Source organism: Octopus bimaculoides, chromosome 20 (genome assembly GCF_001194135.2).
Source record: "Octopus bimaculoides isolate UCB-OBI-ISO-001 chromosome 20, ASM119413v2, whole genome shotgun sequence".
Classification (NCBI taxonomy): domain Eukaryota; kingdom Metazoa; phylum Mollusca; class Cephalopoda; order Octopoda; family Octopodidae; genus Octopus; species Octopus bimaculoides.
The window spans coordinates 44,603,456-44,606,180 of record NC_069000.1 but is presented as its reverse complement, the minus strand read 5'-3'; the positions used below and the strand labels follow the sequence as shown (position 1 = coordinate 44,606,180).

The 2,725-nt window shown below is 40.4% G+C and overlaps 1 protein-coding gene across 1 annotated transcript in view; it reads right to left on the bottom strand.

Annotated features, from left to right (window-relative positions):
• LOC106870093 (fibrocystin-L) overlaps window positions 1-2,725 on the bottom strand; it is a 69,646-nt gene that overhangs the window by 16,898 nt on the left and 50,023 nt on the right. Inside the window, exons 34-36 of the mRNA XM_052974982.1 lie at window positions 2,565-2,723; window positions 1,766-2,029; window positions 185-436 (exon numbers count right to left, since the gene is read on the bottom strand). Of these exons, the coding sequence (XP_052830942.1) occupies window positions 185-436; window positions 1,766-2,029; window positions 2,565-2,723 (675 nt within the window). The remainder of the gene's footprint in view (window positions 1-184; window positions 437-1,765; window positions 2,030-2,564; window positions 2,724-2,725) is intronic.

Genomic DNA, 2,725 nt, shown 5'->3' with positions numbered 1-2,725 from the left:
CACAACTCTCACCACCACCACCACCACCACCACCACCAACAACAACAACAACAACAACAACAACAACAACAACAACAACAACAACAGTATTAATAGCGCTAGTAAACCAACCACTAGGGAAACCTCTTCCTAGACACATCAGAGCCCCCAATAAAAAAAAAAGAGAAAACTTTAGCCAACTCACCTATGACTTTTGATCCCAAATTTGGTCCAGATTTCACATCGAACTGCGGTGTCTGCTGCGAGCCCCTTAGTTCAATAGTAGCATTGCCCGGGTAGGGATCATTCTCCCAGCCGACAATCAAACGTCCACCAACAATATGGATATAGTTGGCACTGATGGTGACCTCGCTCAACTTATTACTGACCTCCATCTGGCCGTAGATGTAAATGGTATTGAATTTCGGTAAATCAATGTCCACCACAATCCACATGCCTGAAAAGAAAAGAAAAAACGAAAAAAAGCGAATGATATGAAATGTAAGACTTTTTTGTGTCGACACGTGTTTCTGTATATCAGTGGTTCCCAAAGTGGGCGGTATTTCCCCCCCCCCCTGGGGTGGGGGGCTGTGGAAAATTCTAAGGTGGCGTTGAAGAAAAATGGGCCGATAATGGAGTAGAGATTAATGTAAAAAGTGGGGGCAATAACGGGGTAGCGATTCATGTAAAAACAACAAAATAATGGGTTCATTAGGTTAAGTTTTTGTTTGTGAAATACAGTTGCTTTGAATTTGCTTAAGAAAGAGATCTGTGTTTGTGATGGTTAGTTGGGGTAGGGGCACTAGGAATGTGGTCCGTATGTCAAGGGGGCGGCAGCTCCCCAAAATTTAGATGTATATCTACATATTGGTCTCAAATTTTGGCACAAGGCCAGCAATACCAGAGATGGGGTTATGTTCATTACATAGACCCCAGTGTGTAACTGGTACTTATTTTATCAACTCCGAAAGGATGAAAAGCAAAGCCAACCTCAACGGAATTTGAACTCAGAACGTAAAGACAGACGTCCTTTCGGGGTCGATAAACTAAGTACCGGTTGCGTAGTGGCGTCGATCTAATCGACTGGGCCCCCTCCTCAAAAATTTCGAGCCTTGTGCCTTAAAGAATCGATTGGATGCCGGACAAAATGTTTAGCGGTATTTCGTCCGTCTTTATGTTCTGAGTTCAAATGCCACCACTATCGACTTTGCCTTTCATCCTTTCGGGGTCGATAAATTAAGTACTAGTTGAACACTGGGATCTCTAGGTTACCCATTGGCTACTTCCTACGAAACTACTGGCCATGTGTCAAAATTTTAAACCAGTATATGTGTGTATATGTATGTATATGTGTCTGTGTATACGAGTGTATGCGTGTGTGTACACATGTATACATATACAGTAATACCTCGCCATATCGCGGTTCACCTATCACGGTTTATTATTTAAGCTTACGTCGATTCCTCCGTGGTGCATTTATGATAAAATAAATATATACAAATTATAAAAATGATTAAAAAAAATCATAAGGTTCAACACTGTTTCTACTTCGCGGATTTTCACCTATCGCGGGGTGTTTTGGAACGTAGCACCCGCAATAGTCGATTACTGTAATCAAACATACACATGAATACATACATACGCATATATACAAGACGACAGGTAGCCTTACACTGTTATCTGATTCAACCACTAGACTGCGGCCATGCTGGAGCACCACCTTAACTGCGGCCATTGAAGTTTAGAATATATTTTATGCAACCAAAATGATGTATTTTTTTTTTACCTGTGGGTATTGTTACATTTTCGTTCTCTTCGGGGATTTTGGTTTGAAGTGAGAGGTTGAGGATCTCATTGGCTTTTTTCCAGGTTTCCAGAGATGACCACAAAAAGAAAACGTTTGGTCTTTTCGGTACTGGAGGCTGCATCTGTTTATCTTTCGGTGGTTCACAATTCAAATAAAAACAACGGTAAGCTTGAAAATTCACACTGATGTCTCGAGCTGTGCTTAAGGATCTTTTGGTTCGGGTCAGTCGAGCACGATCCGAAACTGCAAATAAAATATAGTCATTTATATAATTATTTTGCAACGTAGACACAGGAATGGCTGTGTGGTAAGAAGCTTGCTTCCCAACCAAATGGTAGAACTCTTGTCACGTCTATAGAAGACGTGGTTCGAGTCCCAACGACAGCCTTCGGCTTTTATTCTTACGATGTCAACAAAATATTTGTGTGTGTGTTTATATGTAGTCATACATTTATTTATTCAAATTTTTCTAAGTATTCATCATTTATTACATTTTACTTTGCATTAATCTGAAATTCGTTGTAAGGCACAGCGTTTTTTCTTACAAACACGTTTATAGGCTCTTTTCATAATTTCTTCAAAAATGTCTTAGATAGGAAGATAGACAGACAGACAGACAGACAGACAGATAGATAGATAGATAGATAGATAGTTAAACGGACAGATAAAAAACAGATAGGCAAGCAGATAGATATACAAACATGCAGAGAGAGGGAGATAGAGAGAGTAAGAGAGAAGAGAGAAGAGAGAAAGAGGGAGTGTGAGAGAGGTAACTTACTTAAGTAGGTCAGAGTTTTCTCTGTGGTATTAAAGAACCAATCACCATTACTGTTGTCCTTGTAGGTGGGCATGCCTAGAGACCTCGGAATAAATGTCACCTTGTCCAACGTGAAGCGGTCTGGCACTTTGTCCTTTTCTTGTGTGATTAGTACATGATCT